Source organism: Antechinus flavipes, chromosome 6, assembly GCF_016432865.1.
Source record: "Antechinus flavipes isolate AdamAnt ecotype Samford, QLD, Australia chromosome 6, AdamAnt_v2, whole genome shotgun sequence".
NCBI lineage: Eukaryota > Metazoa > Chordata > Mammalia > Dasyuromorphia > Dasyuridae > Antechinus > Antechinus flavipes.
In genome coordinates, this window is record NC_067403.1 from 96,999,660 (window position 1) to 97,018,608 (window position 18,949).

General features: G+C 32.4%; 1 protein-coding gene across 1 annotated transcript in view; it reads left to right on the forward strand.

Moving 5' to 3' along the window:
• The window catches only part of LOC127541411 (tolloid-like protein 1), a 172,337-nt gene extending 157,797 nt beyond the window's left edge, over positions 1–14,540 (forward strand). Inside the window, exons 9-10 of the mRNA XM_051966691.1 lie at positions 13,361–13,476; positions 14,505–14,540. Of these exons, the coding sequence (XP_051822651.1) occupies positions 13,361–13,476; positions 14,505–14,540 (152 nt within the window). The remainder of the gene's footprint in view (positions 1–13,360; positions 13,477–14,504) is intronic.
• The last annotated feature ends 4,409 nt before the right edge of the window (positions 14,541–18,949 follow it).

Genomic DNA, 18,949 nt, shown 5'->3' on the forward strand with positions numbered 1-18,949 from the left:
TGAAGATCCGTAGTTTAACTGTTATGCCCCTCATTTGTCTTTCTTTCTATAAGCTAACATTTTTCAGTTCCTTAAACTAATTATTATCTGGCAGGATTTTGAGGCACTTTATTAAATTCATTGGATCTCCTTTTGGGTGACTAGCACCTAATTAATGTCTTTTCTAAATTGTGTCTCCTAGAAGTAAGCATAATACTAAGTTTGTGAAAGTATAACAGGATTATTATCTACCAAGAACTGTACATTTTGCATATATTAGTTCCACCTAAAATTATTTTTATGTGTTTATTGCTATTATCACACTATTGTTTATATTGATCATTCAATCTACTAAAATCTTTATCTAACAAATTGCTTTTAACCATACTTCCTCCATTATGTATTTATGAAGTTTGTCTAAAAAAACTAAATATTAAAAAATATCAAAACAATTTTAATTATATTCAATCCTGATTAGATTTTATTTAATGTTCTAATCTATAATAATCCTAACAATTATCCAAAATGTTAGCTATCCTTTCCAGCTTTGTGTCATATTTAAATTTAATGATCAAGTTATTTTTTCCTTTCATCTCTGTAATTTATACACATATTTAATTGCTGGGGTCCAAGCACAAAACCTTGAAAGGCTTCACAGGAAAACTCCTTCCTTTCAATTAACCTAGTAACTGCTCTTTGAGTTTGATCATTCAGCCAGTTCCAGATAGAACTCATGGTAGGCCTAATCATCTTATATCTCTTCGTTTTTCCCTCAAAAATAATATAATATGCTTTGTCAAACCTTTTTGCTAAAAATCTAAGTAAATTATATATAGTTTGCTTTCATTTTACAAATTGAAGTTTACACCAATTTATTTTATCTACCAGTTTAATAACTTGATCAAAAAAAAGGAAATGGTCTTATATGACTTATTCAATCCACACTGACTCTGATCACCTTGGAGTTTCAACATGTTTACTAATGTATGCATAACATTTTGTTAAGATTATTCTTTGAATAGCAGTCAAATTCTCTGGCACATTGTTTAGAGACTGTTTGCTTCTCTTTTTTTGAAATTTGGAATATTTATTTTCTTTATTCTCTAGTAACTGTTATTTTTCATGAGCTTCCAAAGATCATTGAAATGGATGTGGAATCATCCAAGAGTCATTTTTAGCAACTTTGGATTTAATTTATTTTGACTTAATGATTTAAACTCATTTTTTTTAACAATCAGGGAGTATAACTGTTTATTTTTATTTTATATTTATTTAGTCTTTGTGTATATGTGTATGCATGTAATATATAACAACTATACTTGTTGCCAGTCTCCTTGAGGCAAGAATCACAAAATGACAGAGCTCTGAAAATTAGACCTCTGAGATTTTCTAGTCTGGTTCAATCAAAATGGAAAAAAGAAACAGTTCTATAACATACAACCTTCTGAAAGGTTTATTTATTTTGTATTTTCAAGTCCAAATATTCTTCTTCTTGCTAGTATAGTAAAGGCAAAATAAGAATTAAACTATCTTTAATTCCTCTTAAATGATTATTGTTTGATCTACCCTGACTTTCTGATCTTTTTACCTTTTTTTTATCTGATTCTTTTACCTTTCTCTTTTTTCCAGTGTAATCTTGGGATTAAATTTATCTCTTTTCATAATGTTCTCTAGTTCACCTAGCTTATCCATATTGTGGGTTTGTGATCGAACATATATAGCCATGAACTTTGGTAGTACCTCCTTTCTTGGATTTCTATTTCCAATGAATTTCTCAAATTGTCTACTAATATTTTTTATCTTAAATTTTAGCTACTTTGTGTGACATCCAATGGTAATCCAGAGCCAATTTCTCCCTTTCTTTTCCTTAATAAAGCATCAAAAATGATAATTTTATTCATATAAAAACCTTGTAAAATACAATTTATTTCCTCATTGACAATGAATTCATGATAATACCACTGGTGTATCCATTGCCTAAGAAAGACCACTAGGAAACATGCAAACTATGGATAGTCCTTTGTTGACTCAAAGTAGATATATTTGAACTAATTTTAAATTTGAAATTCGTTCTATTTATATATTTTGTTTTACATGTTTATTTCCAAATATATCTCCCAAATTTGCCATTACTTAAAATATAGTCTAAAAAAATATGTTGGCAGTACTAATCAATTCATCATCCTTGAAAGCATGCACAATATTCCACTTCTGTAGGCCCTCAACCTCATAATGAATAAAGAGGAGGACATTTTCTTACCTCTTCTAAAGAACTTGTTTGGGTCATTATTTTTCCACAGCATTCAGTTTTTTGTTTTTGTTTTTGTTTTTGCTTTTGGTTCTGTCCATTATTTGTTTTATAAATTGTCCTGTTGCTTCTTAATCCCAGACATTGTATTAGTTCATATCTTTTTATGATGCTTCTCTGATGCTTTCATATTTCTCATTTATTATGGGTAGTAATATTCCATTATATTAATATACCAAAATTTGTTTAGCCATTTCTCACTCAATGAGTACTTAATTTGTTTACAATTCTTTGTAACTAAGTAAAAGAGATATGATGTTTATTTTGTTATATTTGGGAACTTTTCTTTCTCTGATCTTTTTGCCTAATTATGCTGTTTTGGAGTGATTCAGTGAACTCAGAAGAAAAAAAGTCTCAAAACTTTGTGAAAGAGGAATGGTCTAGGAGAGAAGGAATAGTTAACAGTCAAAACTGTAGAGGAATAAAGAAAAAAGGGGAGGAGAAAGAGATGAAGTGAAGGTAGCTGTATAGAGAAAAGATCCCTAATTCTGGAATAAGATAATTTAGATTCTTATCACCACTCTGATGTTTACTTTGTTGCTAGTTTTGTGCAAATCATTTAACCTGAGATCCCTTCCACCCTTAGTTTTCTTAATGTGGTTTACTCTATAAAATACTGGTTTTGGAATTAGAGCATGTCCTGGGTTTGTCACTTAGTATCTCTTTGATTTTAACTATTTCTGTATCTCTAAAATGGGAAAGTTAGAGTAATTAATGGATTGTTGATAATCTTTGAAAGAGAAGTTCCAGATGAATGGAAAGATAAGTAGTCATGTTGCAAAGAGTTACAGAGTGAGTTACAAATTGATGAAGAAATGGATCGAGGTATAGGATAGCTTACTTTTAAAAAAGAGATTTGCAGAGAAAAAAAGAATTATAGAAGTGATATTAGTGGGCCAAGTGAATGATGCGATCTAGGAATGTATTTAGATGGTTAGGAAGGAGATGCTAGATAGAGAAATTGAAGATTATAGTAAGAGAAGAAATGAACAGTGATTTAAGTTATCAAAGAAAATTGGGAGGAGGTATTAGCAACAAGGGCACGAGGCAAAAAGACTATTTATACTCTGTTTCAAAACTCAAAAATAGGGGAGTAATGAAGGCTGCTGAGGCATGAAATAAGTTGGGACTCCTGAATAATATTAGGTCTTATTTTCTCATATTGAGATATGAAGTAAGGTGTTAAGTTTAAAGAGAGGTGGGGAAAATAGTACCAAGTGGTACCTTGCAGAGAGAAGAATACGTCTATTATAGTCCCTACTGATCCTGGCATTCAGGACTCATCACAACCTGGCTCAAACCTCATCTTCTGTCAGTATTCCTCACTATCTCTGCTTCTTGTGTTCTAGATTCCAAACAAAATGGTCTTCCCTAGTCTCCCTATTCTTCCCATGCTCTTCTTTCTCTTTCTCTTTTCTGATATTATCAGTCATCTTTGGCATGGATTTTCCATTTCCCCTCTTCCCATTCATACTGTTTTGGGTATGGACTAAGACCAGCTTGATCCAGCTTTCAAGAATCACTTGTTAAATTCATTGTATTAACATTTACATCTCTGAAATTGGCAAATATTACAAATCAGGACTTGATTTATTGCTTTGTTGATTATTTATATATGAGAAAGATGGAGAAAATATAAATGATGCAAATTAAACATGAAGACAATTTTCCTTGAAGAGCCAATCATTAAACATTTATCATCACACCATTATCCTATTTTTGTCTTTCAAAAATCTCTCCCTTTGTTTAAGCCTTGAGTTTGGCATCTTTCATGAAGTCTTGGGAGGGAGCATGGTACTTTGGAAAGAATGTTGGATCTGGATAATTTAAAATAATATCACTGCTACTTAAGTCAATATATGACCATGGGCAAATTCTTTGACCTTGCTAGATTTTATCTGTAAAAGCAGGAGAATGGATTAGATGGCCTTTGATGTTCTTTTTAGCCCTCAATCTTATGACCCTTCTCTGACTATTTAGCTTATATGTAGGCCTCTCCCCGTAAAATTTTCATAGGATTTTTCCTGATATATTCTTTATACTTTTTATACTTTATTTTACAGATAATTGTGAATATGTACTTCTATCCTATATTAGAATAGCATCTTGAGGTTGAGGTCTTTTTTACATTTATTTTTATGTCTTCAATCCCTGACATATTAACCTGCACATTACAATATACCCATTGAGTTAAATGTCAGAAATTTAAGGGCACTTTGGGGAACTTAGAAATTAAGTGAAAATAATGAGACAATTCATTCAAATTACTCTTGAGAAATATCTCTGTTCTGTGCCAAGAACTGTCTGGTATTTGAGCCCTAATGACTTGGTTCCTCCTTTTGCAGTTTTATTTCAGTTTACTCTGTTCTGTGCACTCAATGATATGGCAACTCTGATATTCTTGATGCTCTTACATCTCATGACTGTGTCTTTGCTATCCCTGTCCTGCAGGCCTGGAATTTACTCCTTCTTTGCCTTTGACTCTTTGCTTCTCTGGATTTCTTTAGGACATTTCAGATTCCATCTTCTACAGGAGACCTTTGCTCCTTCCTCTCTACCTACCTCGTCTTTTCTTATGAAATTTCTTGGTATATATGTTATATTTATTTACATGTATATATGACATATAATATATGTTTATGCATTTATATGTATATGTAATATATGTTTGTATGCCTCTTGATATGATCTAGACCAACATAAGATAACATAATGTATATGTAGTTATTTGTATGTTATCTTCTCCAATAGAATATGATCTTCTTGAAGGCAGGCTCTGCGATTTTACTTAAGTATAAAGAATTTGGTACTTAGTGACCACTTAATAAATAATGATTGTTGACTAATAAAACCGTCTATTACTGAATCCAGAAGTGTGGGGCTTTGTTATTGAATCTATATGTGTTCTTTGTTACTAAAGAAACATAATAGAGAAGGAATTTTAAAAAGTGGATTTGGAATTTAATGTAGTATGGATATTAACATTTTTCTGTGGAATATTTCCACAGTATAAAGAAGTATTCCTAAAAGAAGAAAAATTGTAATTTAACATATAGGTAAGACTATGTATTTGAGAATTTCAGGTAATCTGTATTTAAATCTTTCTTAAACATGTGTCATTAATATAGTTTTCTTACCACTTTGGGAAAGCAATGAATCCTTTTATATATATGTACAGTTATGGAGATGAAGATTATTTAATTTGAAGAATGTCCATTTTTTCTAGCAGACTAGTTCAGGAGTCTTGGGGAGAAGGAATGGGTAGGGAGAAATCCAGTTCTCCTTGGCAATATGGGGAAAAAAAGTCTGATTGTAAGGCACATTTGAAATTTGTGAGCAACAATAATTTTATGATTTGTTTATTAAAATGATCTCTGAATCTTTGCTTTTCATCATATGGGATGTGTTTTTTATTACAAAAATTCATTGAATAATGTGTTTTTCTTTTTCTCCTTGACAAAGTATTTATACACGTGGAGTGAGTTGGAGGCACCTCCATATGTTTCCCTAAAATCCTCTTGCTTCAACTGTGTTCCAAAGAAATATCTTTGTATTAGGTTTGTATTTAATATGTTAGATTGTTTTAGGAAATCTTTAATATGCAAAAGAAATATTACATCATCTAGCAGAATTATTGATTTCTCTTTATGAATCTTATGAATGTAATTCAAGGGCACTGGTTTCTGCTTTTTTGCTTTTCTTTATCACAATGTATCTTTATCCAATTCTCCCTTCTTAATTCCCTTGCTTAGATTTCATTTTTTTCTAACTTTCTGAAACTTTATGAAAAAAATGACTAGGGAAAGTACTTGTGAAGGAAACATTTGTTTAAAATGAACAATTATCAACTCCCCATTTTCCTTGCTTTGGAGTGGTCCCCCAAAGCAGAGAATTGGCTTATTTGTTTAATAAACATTGAATTAGAACTGGAAAGTGTAAAAGAGAAGATCTAAGCTGATGTCATCTGAATTCATTTATTCCCTTGAAAATAATAAAAAAAAGTTTATTGCTACAAAAAAGACAGTAAAAATTAGTAACAACTTACATATATGTTGATTTCCCTACCTTTATATCTTTGAAGGAGCATATTAAGAACTGGTCTTGAAGCCAGGAAAATCAGGGTTCAAGAGGTGGCTCTACCAAATGTTGACCAAAGTCACTTAACTGCTTAATATAATCAATTTTCTAAATTACGACTCCTTCTGATGTTCCTTCTAATTTCTTTCTTCTGTGTATTTTTGGAAATGTTTCCTTGATTGTCTCCCCTTTTCTTTCTCACTCTTTCTGCTGTTCTATCTTTCTTTTTCTCCCATTCTTTCTTTCTTTCCCTTTCTTCCTTCCCCCTTCTTTTCTCTCTCCTCCCCTCTCTTTCTCTCTCTCCCTGTCTCTCTGTCTCTTTTTTCTGTCTTTGTCTCTCTGTGTCTCTTTCTCTGCCCCTATCTCTCTCTGTCACTTTCTCTCTGTCTTTTCCTTCATTTCCTCCTTTCTAACTCCTAAACCTTCCTTTGTTACAAATACAGTCTTCCAGATAAACAAATAAATTCATGGGCTGAGCTGGAAAATGTATTTCTCATTCTGTCCCTCTCTTTTGGGAGTTGAGAAGCCTGTCTTCTAAAATCATTACAAGTCAGCAAATTCATTAAGCTTCTTAAGTTTTTCACTGTTTTATTTCATATTATTGTTTTCACCAACCACTTCATTTCAGTGGTTGAGAAAGGGAAGGCTAGAGAGCTTCAGTGATTTGTTCATACTTAAACTGTTAAGTGGGAAAGTTACAATTTGAATCAAGGTTCTATGACTCCACATATGTCAATCTTTCCACTTCATCTGTTCTGTTGGGGTAGAATCATATTGTTATCATTACAACAGTATTAGCATGCTAATTCTATTTTCAATAGGCTAATGTATTTCCAAGGCCATGATAGTCACTGTGGCCTGGGAGTATTTTAAGATTTAAAGAAAACTAATTAAGGATTAAAAATGTGTGACTTAAATTACCCACAAGAAGTGATGATTTTTGCCTTTGGAAACATATTTACCATGTATCTATGTATATAGTCATAGTAAATTTACCATAAGAGTTGTTTTTCTTAGTTCCTTATTAAAATTAATTTGTATTCCCATGGTACTTGTTAATAAAGGAGCCTTAAAAAGCATTAGTTGTCAGCAGCCTGAACCTGGGATTTAAAAGTTTTCTAGGAATAATTTGTATGCATATATACATAATATGTATGTATATATATAATGTATACTCATAACTTTCTATGTACATGCATATTAATAAATATAATCAGGTTTTTAAAATGCATTTTTAAAAATTACTGCTTCTACAAAGTTTATATAAAGTTTTTTTCTCCCCTAATCAGTATGGCTTTTTTTTCTTCTGAGACCAAGAGACCAATTTGCCTTAATTTCAAAGAATTTAGCTTTGGGGAAATCCAGTCCATTCTCTGTGGTTTGAGGAAGTTCTTGATCATTACAGAGTTTATTTTTAGACTACTGTTAATTATAGCTAGAGTGTTTTTACTGATCCGCACTCATCTCCAAATTGTTATTTAGCATTGTAAGTAGAGACAATAAGAGAAGACATATTTCCTGTTTAGAAGCACATTGTTTTCATAAATAAGACTTTAACCATTCCCCAATTCTCCAGGAATTACTGTTGTTTAATATTTACCAAATATCTTCAGAGTTTTAAAGGCTTTTTGGGAATGTGATGAGCCTCAGAATTGTGTTAATATGACCTTAAGAATCTTCTATTTAATTCTGCAAATGTTCTGCTAATCAGAATCAATATTTTTTCTTCCCATGTTATAGTTAATATTTTATGTAGTTAATATTTTTCGTCCAATTATAATTATATTAGGCATAATAGAGGTAGGGTTTCTACCTCTATCCCTGTTCTTTATATTTTCAATGTCATCTTCTCCTTTTTTCTTTTTAACTCAAAATTTTTGAGATCATTTATAATTCATTGAGGTTTTGATGAGACAAGGAGGATTCACCTGCTGGGAGCTGTAGCTATGTAATTTGAAAACATTGCAGCTTTGATTACATTGTCAGGGAAGCAGTCTTATATTTTCCTTTTCAAAATAACACTTGCAAAATCAGCAAATTAAAAAAACCCACAACAATGAAGGTCAAAAAGATGATTTAGTGACAAGTGGAGGTCCCACTTGATGATGATGATAAGAGGTGATATTCAAGAGAGTTTAGGGGTCAGCAATCCAATTAAGCCATGCTCAGACCATACCTCTTGCTTAAACTAGTCAGTCAGGATTTGTGTATTGAGGATTTTTTACAAAGTCCTGGAATAATCCATCACTCAAACCAGACAGCCATGGAGATGCAGTTACTGAAATTACAGGAAAACATTGTTTTCTAACCACAATGCTGACAAGAAACTGGACAGCTTTAGAGAGGAAGGAATTATTAGGCATTCCTCAATCAGTTATATGATTGGCAAGAATTTTTTGAAAAATAGAAATCTCTAATATGCAGACTTTTGAACTATCTATATTTGTGAGTCTTAAAAAATTCTTAGTTGTTTTGTGATTTTTTGAAACCTATTTGTGTCAGGAGTAGGGATTTCATGTTTGGTGATACTTTGATATATTTTTCTTAAATACTTATTAAATTTTGCTTCATTTGTTGTTATATACAAAGTCATAGACTTTTTATAATTGACAAGGACTTTAAAAATATTGGTCATTATCCCATTCCTTTTCAGTGAATGGATGAAAACGCTTCCAAATGCTTAGTATGTCCCAAGCTAAGACTAGGGATACAAATACAAAAATATATGTCCCTATCATCAGGGAGCTTTGCGTTCTAATGAGAGAGACAATATGCAAAGGATACTTTGTTCTAGAAAGTTACAGTGATTCAAGAACAGAAACATAGCTGATTAAGTCTTATGATTCCAGAACTAGAGGGAAGGGTGATGGAGAAGAAAGAGTGAGGGAGGGAAAGATAGCCAGAGAGTCAGGAATGAAGTGAAACATAGCTGGGCTTTTGCTAAAAATTAAATGACTCCCAAAGCCCCCTTTCTTTGGCAACCAGATGCTCTGTTTGGTTTGTAGGAGCAGGAACTATCTTTTTTTATTCCAAATACTTAGCATGGTGTCTAACATATACTTAATAGATATTTATCAGCTATTGACAAGGAATCCATCAATCAGGAGAACAGAAAGAATTCAAAGAATGAAGAAAAAGGGGTTGTAGAGGAGATACAGATGATAATTTAATATATATGAATCCCTGTGGGCCACACATTGACTAAGAAAAGTACATATTAGTGTTATGTATATTTAAGTGTATTTTAATTCATTTAGTTAAACATTCCCCAAATACATTTTAATCAGTTTCCTTCACACTTAGGAGTATTGTGAGCTCTATGTATTATACTTTTGCTTTAAGAGTTTATTTATTCCAAATTCTTCATTTCATAAATGAAGAAACTGAGGTTCAGAGGGGTTAAGTAATTTCATTCTGGGCCATCTCCATTCATACTGCTCTATATCTTGCCATTGTACCCAGATGGCTCTGGCGGGAAAAGTAAGGCAGGTAACCTTGCACGGCCCTCCCTCACTTAAATGCAATTCACCTGCATGTCATAGCAGCACCTCCCTGTCACGGGCCTCTTCAAAAAAAGACAAACAACAACAAGCTAGTTAGTACCACAGCTAAGATTTCACAGTTGTTTACTAGGACCCAGGACTCTCAATTTCCCAAATGATGCATTTTATACTATGGAGTAGTTTAGAATGGACCCTGACACTTGTTAGCTGTGTGACTTTAGGAAGCTCAACGATTCTGAGCCTTAGCTTCCTCATTTGTAAAAACTGAAACATTAAAACTGAGAGATACTGAAGGAGGAGGATCATGTCCCAGAAAAAGCATTTTCATGATGTATAATCTTGTTGACAGCACTAAAAGGAAATTTTTATGTTTCCCCCCACTCCACACAGGCAGTTATGTTTTAACTTCTGTATCTTCTACCTGGTCACATTTTGAGAGCAGTGAAAACAATTTACTGTTATTTCAGGAGTTAGGACAGACTTCCTGAATAATTCAGATTGCCTCATTTTATGCTGATAATTTAACACTTAGAAAAGATTATTTCTATCTTTTAATTCCAAGGAAATATCCAATACAGGATATCTGTGGTGCTTTCAAGATTATCACTCATTAATATTTCCTGGTTGATCTGTAGTAGTAGTCTCCAAACTCTTCTGATTGTGTATTCCTCTCAGGAAAAAAATCTTTACACATGAACTCTTAGTATGTTCATATTTACTTTTTAAAACAAATTAAATAGAGTTAGATATAGATAATACATAGATATATCTCTAAATATCTATATCTATCTAGATATTGACAACTATAATATATAATTTCATATGACATTACATAATTATATAATAATGTAGTTATAATGTAAATCATATATTAAATAGAAAATTTTAAAAGTTTAAAATAAGGATGAAATAATACTTGATGCTAGAGGCAGCAGGGAACCACTGGAGTTTGTTGATCATGGCAGTCACATAATTCCATTTAATATCTTTTTTGCCAGCTTTGTAGGGAAGAGTTTAGAGTGGGGAGAGACTTGAGGCAGGGAAACCAATTTAAATATTTATTTAGCTCAGGGTAGAGGTGATGAGGTTCTGAACCAGAGAGGTAGGTATGTGAATAGAGAAAATGGGACAGATAGTTGAAATGTTACTGAAATAGTCAACAAGACTTGGCAATGTATATGGATTAGGATGAGGGATAAAGTTAGTAGGCTAATGTTATAATGAAAAGATGGGTGACTGTGGAGAGTAATAATAGGAAAATGCAAAAATTGGGTGAATTTTAGGGGAGATTACATGATTATCTGAGATTTTGATCATTATCTAGATATGTCTATTCACATGTATAACTCATGCGGTCCAATTTAAAATGAAAGGAAAGATAGTAAAATCTTACTCACAGTCACTTCCCTATAGTAGAAAGCTTGACATTATGAGATACCTTTTGTAGTCAGGGGGTGTTTAGGGATTTGGGGCAGAATGTTCCTAATGATATCTGCATAGCTGATTTGACTAAGGGTTAATTTTAGTTATTGTTGCCCTGAGGGGGCAACTTCCAGGATAAGAAGGGATGGGGTTGGCAAATGGCCCAGTAGCTAACAGGACATAGTTTTGAAGGATGCTGTAGTTGCCATATCACACACTTGGCTATCACAGTAAAGGTAATATGACTCTATCTACCAGTGACTACAGTGACTATCTATCAGTGACTACCAGTCACTGATTGGTTGAGTACACATTATACAGCTCTTAGCATGAGACCGTGGTTTTTACTTTTATTTAATTTTAAGACAATTTCTTTATAGATTGCCTGTGTATTTTCCAAATATGAGCATAGCATATATTACTTAGGGTCAGATCAAGGTAGATTAAACCATCAGGCATTAAGATGCTGTGCCTAAAATTTCACCAGCTTTTTGAGACTGGTATATCACACTATTAATATAATGGAGTGTGACCACAGGGTGACATGACTATGTAGTAGCTGAGAACACCGAGCCAGTGCATGTGTTAATGGGAGAGCCCAAGGTCCCGGAGTTAGTTTTCCACTCAAGGAGAAGCCTTGACATAGGGTAGTGCAGCTTGGCGAAAAGGGATGATTAAAGTCTACAGAGAAGAATACTTCTGACTGTCAATTCAGCTGGAACAATTAAATACTTCCTTGCTATAATGTTGTAAAAAAATTACCCTGGCATGGATTCTGTCAATATAAAGTTATTATTAAATAAAATAAAATAAAATATTAAAAAAAGAAAAAATAAATACATACATAAATAAATAAATACTTCCTTGCTCTTAATTGTTGAGTGTCCATTGTCACTTACTGAAGTCAGTGATGACAAAGTTTTATCAGGTAATATATAGTCTTTAGCCTCCAAATAGTTCCTCTAATCACAGGGAAAGAGATTAATTGGGCTGAGGAGGGGAGAGAGAATGTATATTAGAGTATAAATGGATGAATAACACTTTTTCACAAAGTTGTTAATACAAATAAAATAATTGATATGAAAATACATAATAAATTTATTCTTTAAAAATTCATACTTGTGATTTTGTCAGGGTTTGAATAGTAGATCTCTGGTTTCCAATGAATAGTGCAGCATACGTATAAAATAAAGCTATTACTTTGATCCTATGCTCCATAGGCATAATAGTAAGTACAGGAGAGTAGATAGATCCATGAACTGAATTTCAAAAATGTTGATCCTATTTGAACAATTTGTGGAATGCTTTTTAAAGTGTTTTCATTAACAAAACCTTTATGAAAATGACATTTTTAATGCTATAGTCCTGCTTTATGGTTTACATGTACAGCATTAAGATTTTGATACTTCAATGAATCCAGATTCTCTCATTTGGATGATTCTTTCCACCAAAGCACATTACAATCCTTCCATGCCTTAGCCTTTATTGATCTACTTCTCACATTTTGATATTGCCATTGTAGAATGGCAAAAGTAACAGTTGGGCCTCGAAACCATTTTGAATTTTTGTCAAGTCATGAATTGTCTCTAAATTTCATCCTCATGGAGCCAACATTCAAATGATAAACTTCTCTGAGTTGACCAAAGCTAGTTCTTGGAAAACAAATAATAAATTACTGAGCCTATATTTGCAACCTTACAGCCTTTCTTGATAGTATTGTTGGAGATTTGGTTCCATTGGCATACCCAGTAGGCCTTCCCAGGGATAGCTCTGTATCAAGTGTACCAAAATGAAGCATTAGAATTAGAGAAGAACTTTAACAATTACTCAGCACATTTATGTATGGAAATTGTAGTAATATAAAATATAAAAGAAAGTGATTTTACAAAGAAAATGATTTTTATTTTTTAAAATTCTTATTTATTTCTTAAAATTCTCAATACCAAAGAATGTGTCTATAGTGATGTTGAATTGAATTAAAAATCTGACAGAATACCAGAAAGAAGGCACTTCTGCTCTCCTCCTGGGGCATATGGAATAGTCTTCATTTACCTCATCTTATTTCTTTCAGCATGTGGAGAAACACTTCAGGAGTCTACTGGCAACTTTTCTTCTCCGGGATTTCCAAATGGCTATCCTTCCTATACTCACTGTATATGGAGAATTTCTGTGACTCCAGGGGAAAAGGTATTTTTGCAAAAACCCAAATATTTTATTTCAGTTGCTTATAATGAGGTAACATACATGTTTTTTTTAAACAGTGAATTAGTTTTAGTTGAGTTTTTTTTAAAAAAAAAACTCTACAGAAGTAAGAAGCTGAAGGCCTCTAGAAAATTATACATTATGCATTAAAACACTATGACTAAGGTATTATTTAGTAGTAAATACAATATATAATCCCACAATGCCTGGTATTCACTTATTTATTCATTCAGCTACGATTTAAAATACCTATTCTGTCTAAGATAAGAAAAAATAAAGAACAAAATTAAAATGTTTCCTTAATAGGCTGGAAAAATTAGAGAGAACCATTATCTCTGTGCTGTATTTTAATTGTTTTTTGTGGACATCAATCAGTGGTTATTTTCTTTCTCTTTTTTTAAACTTAAAAATTACTTATTTAAACTTAAATACAAAATAGAAAAAGAAAAAGAAAAGAAAATAGAGATAAAGAGAAAAAAGAACAGAAAAAATTGCCATGTATGCAGCAGAACATAGGAGAGGATTCAAAATATGAAAAAATAAATTTCCATTTCAAGAAAGCCTATATAAAAATAATATACCTTGTGTTAAAGCTACTCATGTTTTTTTTTTTTACTTTCTTGTAGATTTTCTTTTGTTCTCTGCTGTGTAGTGTTTGTTTTATTCTTTTCCCCTTCCCTGCTATCCATCTCTCCCAAGAAGGCTTCATGCATACTTCATTATTTCATTTGTATTCTTCTAGATGAGATTGCTGCTTACCATAGGTAGTGTCAGACCAAGGCACAGCTTCTCATCGTATGTGCTTTTGTTTTATGCCTTTATAAATTCCCTTTAGAGCTACCCAATATAGTAGCAGCCTTTCCCTTATTTCAAAAATTATTTCCCAGGTATCATCATACAAATATATAAGCACATTGTGGTTTTCTATTAGTATGAGTTTTGATTGAAAATAAGGATGATATGTAGCTAAAAACACTGTTGACAGTATAGATTATTTCATTTTTGCTTTTCAGTCTCTACAGTCTAGCACAGTTCCTGAGGGACAATAGGTGCTTAATAAATACTTGATATTTATTTAGAATGAGTCATTTGCAAAATTATAAAGTTTGTAAAGAGATTTTAAAAATAGAAGCAAAAACTATACTGTATTTTAGATGACTTAAATAGCCAGCAGTCTTTCTGAAATCCTATCTTAAGTATTACTTTTGAGTTTTATGCCACTCTTTAAATTCATGAATGAAAAAGAATTGTTTGATATCGCAGAAGTTCATTTTCATGATGTATCATTTTGTTGACAGATGTTTGTAAGAATCAAAGAAAGAGCACAAACACAATATTTTCATGTTTTGATTTAGTTTCTTCTGCTACACCATTGCATTTTAACTTCTATTTCTTCTACCCAGTGATATTTTGGGAGCAGTGAAAATACTTCATTATTAATCTATTAGTTGTTTCAGAATTCCTGAATAGATTGCCTCAGTCTCCATGCTTACTTTCAGACACTTAAAAAGGGTTACTCCCATTTCTTAAGTCTAAGGAAATGTCCACTACAGGATAATATAAGATACTTTTACTTGTGATATTGTTATCATTCAGTTGTTATTTGGAAATGTGGATATTAATTATGGAGGTGTTGAACTGCATCAACTCAAATAATATTTATTGAATTTTTTCAATATTTGAATATTCAATATTTAATATAATACTTTCTGAGAGACCTGAGAAAAGGATGGAAACTGAATTAATTTTTTTTAATTTAAATTTTATTTTATTTAATAATAACTTTGTATTGACAGAATCCATGCCAGGGTAATTTTTTACAACATTATCCCTTGCACTCGCTTATGTTTCATTTTTTCCCCTCCCTCCCTCCACCCCCCGCCCCAAGATGGCAAGCAGTCCTATATATGTTAAGTATGTTGCAGTATATCCTAGATATAATACATATTTGCAGAACCGAATAGTTCTCCTGTTGCACAGGGAGAATTGGATTCAGAAGATAAAAATAACTCGGGAAGAAAATCAAAAATGCAAATAGTTCACATTCGTTTCCCAGTGTTCCTTCTCTGGGTGTAGCTGTCTCTGTCCATCATTTATCCATTGAAACTCAGTTAGGTCTCTTTGTCATAGAAATCCACTTCCATCAGAATACATCCTCATACAATATTGTTGTCGAAGTGTATAATGATCTCCTGGTTTTGCTCATCTCACTTAGCATCAGTCCATGTAGGTCTCTCCAAGCCTCTCTGTATTCATCCTGCGGTCATTCCTTACAGAGCAATAATATTCCATAACATTCATATACCACAATTTACCCAGCCATTCTCCAATTGATGGGCATCCATTCATTTTCCAGGGAAACTGAATTAAATTTTAACCTTTGGAACTACTTTCTTCTCTGCTTTGCTCAATATGACTTCCAGTCTAAATCTCTAGTCTAAGTCTCCTTTCACTTTGGCGACACAAATGGCTTTCTAGTTATGGTTATCACATATTATGAATAAATTCAATAGGATACATAGGGAAAAAATGAAATATTGTCTATTGAACATGATTTCTTCAAAATTGGTCTTGGTGAGACACCAAAAACCATCTGGTATAACTTGTACTTGAATAAAAATCCCTTAAGACTCCTTCCTTAGCTTTGGAGTCTTCTACTGATTGGAGGACCTACTAGTTTTCAGGTGTTCCACTCTGTTTGTACATACCTCTGATTTTTAGGCTACTAGGGATTGTTTCTGAGAAAAATTGCATAAAATTGCATAATTTAATTTATTATTAATTGCATAAAATTACATAGGATTACAAAAGAATCTTTGTAGGTGCAGTTTTTATTTTTTTTCCTCATCTAACTTCACAGATCTTTTGAAATCTATCTACAAATACCTTTGTGGTAGCTAGTCCCCTCATTAGGAAGTCTGGCTCTAAAAGGATGACAAGAGATGAGTACAGTGTTGTCTTAATTTCTTTTATAGTCAATTAATTTTAAAAGCTTTATAATACCAAACATTTTAAAATAATCTTGTCAATATAAAACCAATACATTTTTAAAAAGTTTTTTGTTTATTCAAGACTGCTTGTCAAATCTTTTTTTTTTTTAGAGTAAAGTAATGGGGTTTTAGCTTATGGCCTTACTTCTTATACTTGATCTTTTAAATGGGACAAATTAAATACAGGGATTTGCTATCAAAAGGAGAACCAAGGTGAGTTGAATGATTGAGGAGTCTAATGACAATGATGAAGGAGGATGTCATCAAGTAGGGGAAATTATAGGGCATCCCCTAAGAAAGAAATAAGCCAGAAAACAGGTCCACTCACAGAGGATTTATTCCATAGGTAGAACAGTGTAGTCTGGCAAGCATCAGTCAAGGAGTTAGAAGAGAGCTACGTTTTTATTCTTATAATTGCTGCTGACCAACCCTGTGATGTAGACAAGTCACTTTATTTTAGATTTTTGGTGTTATGGACTGCAATGAATCTTTGACTTTTCTTGTTCTGAGGACAAGATTCATTGTACAATGATCAGGTTGAATTAAATGATCTATAATGTCTTTACTGGCTCTAAAATTCTATAATCTTATTGAAGGGTTTATGAACATAATCACTTAGAAACCACCATTCTCTCTGCTAATAATTCCTGAGGAAACCTGGACTTTATTGGAACAGAAGTGATAAGACTTTAGGATCATTTAAAAAAATTATTTGTTTAATTTGGAGAGAAAGGTACAGTTATTGGAATTTACTCTAGTTAGGTTTGTGCTTACCCTACAAAGTTGTTAGGGGGAATAATAAAAACAGTTCATATTTGGTTTAGAAAATGAATTTTCTAATTTTGGGGGAATGGAAAAGAATAGCAATAAATTTGTCTTTTTTGCATTTTAAATTATTCCGTATCCCCAGAGCATCCAAATTTGTCCTACAATATCCTGGTAGGAGCAGAAAGCCATATTAGCATTTATTATTGCTACCTATAGCCAAAGAGAAAATAATTTAAAATTCATCATAAATCCTAAAGGGAATTTAAGATTCATCAAAATATTTGCTTTCATTCTGAATGTTCTAAAGTTCAAAAGAAATTACATGAAATTGATATTATGGGAATAAAAGTTGAGAAAAAAGTGAGTAGGTATTTGCTGAGTATTATTGTTGTTACAAAATATAATTGGGGAAAAGGAATATGATATGGGATGATCATTTTTTGATATATGATTTTAGCATTGACATATTCTCTCCAGTGTTACAGCTGGCAACCCATTCATGCCTTATTCCTGAAACTCTGTCCATATATTTCCACACAGTTTATATTGGAGACCTCTTTCTACTTGTTTGAAGAAATTACCTTCCTAAGAAATCTTACATAGCTATCAGTGGACCATGTTGCATATCCACATCCATAGATTTTCTCCTCATTTTGTAGAACAGAATAATAAAACTCTATGTTATCTCTGCTGACCCAATTTCACTAATTCTAGATCTGTGATCTTTTCTAGAAGATCACATAATGCCATGGAAAGAGCACTGGAATTAGAGCTAGAAAACATCACTTTTAATTCCACAATTTTTTCTTGTGACTTTTAGATCTCTTTGAATCTTATGAGATCTCTAGTTATAAATGGCAATGATAATGCCTTTTCTCCCACCCTCCCTTCCCCCTTCTCTCTCTCTCTTCTTTTTTTCCTTCTTCCTTCTTTCCTTCTCATGGTGGCTGTTAGAATCAAATGTGATCAGGGATATGAAAGTGACTTTGAAACTGGGTTGGAAGATAAAGTGTCTGTCAACCATTGTTAGAACTGTTTTATTATGAAGGGCATTAAGCATTAAATAGTGAGCATTTATAAAATACCTACTATATGCCAGGAAATGTGCTAAGCAATAGGTGTCCAAAGACAAGAATGAAGCAGATCCTTTCCACAAATAAGTTTGCCTTTGATTAGCAAAGATTATGTGTACTCACATAAGACTATCTAAAATATACTCAAAATACATCCAACAATGTTTTAAGAAAGAGGAAAAATTAGCAACCACGTGGATCAACAAAGGTTTCAGCTATAATGTGGAGTTTGAGCTTATTCTAAGAGGCTGAGATGGGAAAAAATAGACATGAGATAGAGCCTGGGCAAAGTCATGAAGATGGAGAAGAGAGTGTTTTCTGGCTATTTTGACTGTATTGTAGAGGGTGTGAAGGAAATAATATATAAACAGCTTTGGTTGATGTCAGGTTGTCAGGGGCTTTAAATGCTGGACAATGGACTTCTTTGATCCTCAAATTAATAGCTGGAGGAATATGGCAATAACATGGGCAGATCTAAGCTTTTGGAATATCAGTTCAAAGAGAAAAATGTAGATCCCAGTAAAATCTGGAAGCACATCCTCAAAGGGTATAGAAGGTTTCAGAGTGAAAATCACTCAAATTGTTAGTCATAAGAAATAAACTTAGGAAATACATGTAGTAAAATTG